The sequence below is a fragment of the Nematolebias whitei genome, chromosome 16 (genome assembly GCF_014905685.2).
Source record: "Nematolebias whitei isolate Nwh7 chromosome 16, NemWhi1, whole genome shotgun sequence".
Lineage (NCBI taxonomy): Eukaryota > Metazoa > Chordata > Actinopteri > Cyprinodontiformes > Rivulidae > Nematolebias > Nematolebias whitei.
This window is the reverse complement of record NC_056513.1, coordinates 21262595-21266558: the sequence shown is the minus strand read 5'-3', so window position 1 is coordinate 21266558 and position 3964 is coordinate 21262595. Positions and strand designations below refer to the sequence as shown.

At 41.8% G+C, this 3964-nt stretch overlaps 1 protein-coding gene across 1 annotated transcript in view; it reads left to right on the top strand.

Moving 5' to 3' along the window:
• Nucleotides 1-281: 281 nt before the first annotated feature.
• The window catches only part of zgc:92360 (uncharacterized protein LOC436988 homolog), a 506378-nt gene continuing 502695 nt past the window's right edge, over nucleotides 282-3964 (top strand). The window contains exon 1 of the mRNA XM_037689784.1: nucleotides 282-397. Within this exon, the coding sequence (XP_037545712.1) occupies nucleotides 310-397 (88 nt within the window). The 5' untranslated portion in view covers nucleotides 282-309. The remainder of the gene's footprint in view (nucleotides 398-3964) is intronic.

Here is a 3964-nt window from a genome sequence, read left to right as displayed (position 1 = left end):
GCCTCGGCTCGACACACAATGCGGGACAAGTGGATCCGCACAGCCTGATCCGGACACGACCCACGGACAAGCTGAAAGGTGCAGACTTCGTTCTTTGGAGCGCTTTGGAACAGAGACAACTATTAGAAAACTCCCCGCATTCTTCCGCGTGTCGGAGGCGCGCGCGTGTTCCTTGCGGGCGCATCCAGGCCTACCTGTGCGGACTTGTCCGCTCCCCAGGGTGGGTGGGAGGGAGCGGAGCCCACGCAGGCACACCTTTTTCCTTTCTCTCCCTCCTTCCTTGGAGAAGCGGATGATCCGCGCGCGGCCATGTCGGCGAATGAGCGAGTGATCCGAGTCCTCAAGGAGATCCTGCAGAAGTCTGGGAACAACGTGTGCGCGGACTGCGGCGCCAAGGGTACGTCCAGCTGGTGTTTGCTCTACACATGATGAGCTGGGAGATTTAATCTGAAGGGCCCAGGGATTACGGAACAAATTTGCGAGTCGCGAGCACGTCGGTTAAAAGACGTGCTCGCGGTGTTGATATCAATCATAATCCTGCTCTTAACAGTTTTAAGTGCTTTACGGCAGCAATTATAGATTTGTGACTAAATAATGTGTTCTGTTTTGGTTCTAATATGAGTTCAAATGAGTGAGAAGTGGAGTTAGGAAGCAGGAGGAGGAGGAGGAGCTTTAACTCAGGTGAAACTGCAGTGACTTCAACAAGTCTTGGTTTGCTTAATGAGGGGTATCCACTTTATCACAGTCAGACATTCTTTGTCGTTCCAACGAAATGATGCACACAGGGTCCCAGTTACATCCAACAATACAATGTAGACAATAACATCTAAGATATGAACTAAGAAAAACATCAACTCAAAATACACTAAGCACTAATGGCGTAAAAACATGTCGAACAGCAGCACGAACATGAGCAGATGAGCACGCATGAACACACCAACATTGAAACAGATCAGCAGCAACATGAAACGGATCAGCAGCACCATTGAAACCGATCAGCACCAACACGAAACAGATCAGCAGTAACATGAAACAGATCATCAGCACCATTGAAACAGATCAGCAGCAACATGAAACGGATCAGCAGCAGCATGATGTGATTTTTCACAATGATTATCCTGGTTAGAAATTCATGAGACTAACAGCCTCAGGGTAGAAGCTGTTCCTCAGTCTAGTGGTTCTACACTTAATGCGCCTTAATAGGAATATGGCATAAAATTCATATCACGACATGTATTGTGAAGGGTGGCGATAACGATTTGTATCACGATATGTTTTTGGTGTAAAACTTGCAATAGGAATGAGGGGAAAAAAAGCATAGGGTGTCCTTTTGCCATAATTTATTTTGAATTAAGAAAATTCCACTACTAGGTCCAGAGAGTTTTTAAATAATAAACAAATCAAGTATTAGGTCTCTTTCTTGTAGTGCAAAAACAGTGTAAAATATATCAAATGTAGTTTTAGCCGTATGTTTTAAACAAAAGAATATGTTGTTAACTCTTAACAGTTTCCAGTGTTCTCATTTAAGCAATGAACAGCAACAGAGCAGTAAGTGAACGCAGAAAACACTTAACCCTCCAAGCCTCTAGAGGGCGTCTTCTTCCGCTTTAAGGAGAGCTGACACAAAATGAGTCTGTGGCTTTGACCAGAGGGTCTCGCAGTAAAATCACACAGCACAGCGTTCTTTTCACAGATCAGAGAGCAGGTTTCTCTAAAGCTGACCAACACTTACTTTAACTTTCGACGAAAAAAAAACATTCAACGGAACACAGCGTTTTGCGCATGCGTCCGAATACGGCAACACTACTGCAAGCCGGCCGTAGTTAGCTTGTAGCTTCGCTACTTAGCTCTCAAAGAAAATACTTTACCACCACTTACGCACAGTTTTCAACTCAAAAAAGTAACGATTAAACTGACAACTCTGATTTTACATCAGACACAGCATTACTGCGGTTAGCCAGTAAAAGACAGATCTCTATCGTAGGCTAAATTTCTATTGTTTCTATTGTGTACGGTATATATCGTGCATTCCTACTCCTTAACCTCCTTCCAGAGGGGAGAGGGGGAAAAAGTGTGTGTGCTGGGTGAGTGGGGTCCTTCATGATGCAGGTGGCTCTCTTCCTGCATCTGGAGGTGTAGATGTCTGTGATGGTGGGGAGGCTGACTCCAACAGACTTCTGTGCAGCCTTCACCACTCTCTGCAAAGCTTTTTCTTTCTTCATCATCCATCTGAGCCTAAAACCTGTTTTTTAATGTTATGAGTTTCATTTTTATGTCATTAAATTAGTTGGCTAAAAATATTTATCTTATGGCTAACTACCCTGATGCATTCTCAATAATCCAGGTAGAAAAATCTAAAAAAAGTTAAGTCTGGTCCTCTGAACATTCAAAAAAAAAAACCAAGCAAACAAACAAAAAAAATTGTAGAAATGTTTCGTCTTTCATCCGAAGGACTTGTTTTGTTTTATTTTTTTGCATGTTCAGAGGACCATACTTAACTTTTTTATATCATGGCTAACTAGTTTTCTTCAAGTTCAAGAATCTTTATTATCCCCGAGGGGCAATTTGTTTTGCAGTTAGTAGACATACAAAACATCCATACTAGACAAGACACTGAGACATTAAAATATGAGTACAGAAATATATATATATTTTGTTTAGAAGCTTGATCGCTGCAGGATGAATGAGATTTTCAGTCTGTTTATTCTACATCTGGGCAGTAGATACCTGCGCCCAGATGGAAGCACCCTGAACTCACCATGGAGTGGATGAACAGGATCTGCCAGATTCAGCCTGGCCTTGTTCACTGACCTCACCTTGTGGAGGTCAGTGAGTCAGCTGCTCTCTTTGCCACTCTCCCATTAAGACTGGTGAGGACCCTGGACAACAGTGGTTGTATTCTCAGACGCCCCTCCATCTCACCTGCTGAAGTTTAACTCCTTCAGAGTGCCTCCTCATACACGTGACAGGTTGTGCTCCCCTTCTGCAAAGGAGGAGCCTAGGCCCTAATAATCTGTAATGCCACGGGACATCCGCCCCTTCCGGTTCCTGATCCCTCGTTGAAATGTACTGGGGAGGCAAGCGCTGTTACTTTATTTTTTCCTGCCTTGATTTAATATAATTGGTAAAACTTAATTCACGTTTCCTTGATTTATTGATAGTGTGGGTTACTACTTCTGAGGGAGGGGCGAACTGGGCGCCTCTTAGGCTGGAGGTGGGGCCTTGGGTTCAGAATAAGACCCGCAGGACACACACTGACCAGCAACACTTCTCTTGGTAGACATGTTCCAAATGTCCGTTTTATGTTACTTACACAAAACTTCTGGTGATGTTTAAAACCTTTGAAATCTTTTTTATCCATTTGCTGACTTCTTCTTTTAATCTTTTTTTTTCCTCAGTTGAATTAGGACAGCCACATGGGGTTGAATATTTATGCAATTACTTATTTTACATTACACATTTTCATTTAATTTGTATTATTTTGTAGAAATTAGAGCTCACATTGACATTGAAGCATTTTTTTTATTTTTTATTATTATTTTACTTTTGCTAAACGGGCCAACTTTCATTGTTATAATTATTACAGTAACACAAGTATATAATATCCAGAAGCTGAATACTTTTTATAGGCACTGTACATAGAATTTAATGTCCTTTATTAGTGCCCCTTCAAACTTGCCAATAACTGGATTAGTTTTAGCGACTGCAAGCTATATGCTTTTTAAGTGATTCAACTAACCATTTAGGATGGACAAACAAATCCACAGTTGTGTTGTTCTGGTGAATGTTTCAAGTCTCTCAGGTGAGATTCTAACTGTAAGCCAACAAAATATTCTCTCCAAGGGTCTACAGCAGGGCCTCATGACCACTTTTTAGAAGAAAATATGAATAGTGACTCACTTTTATTTTTGAGAACAACAACAACAACAAAACGTGTGTGTGTGTGTGTGTGTGTGTATATATT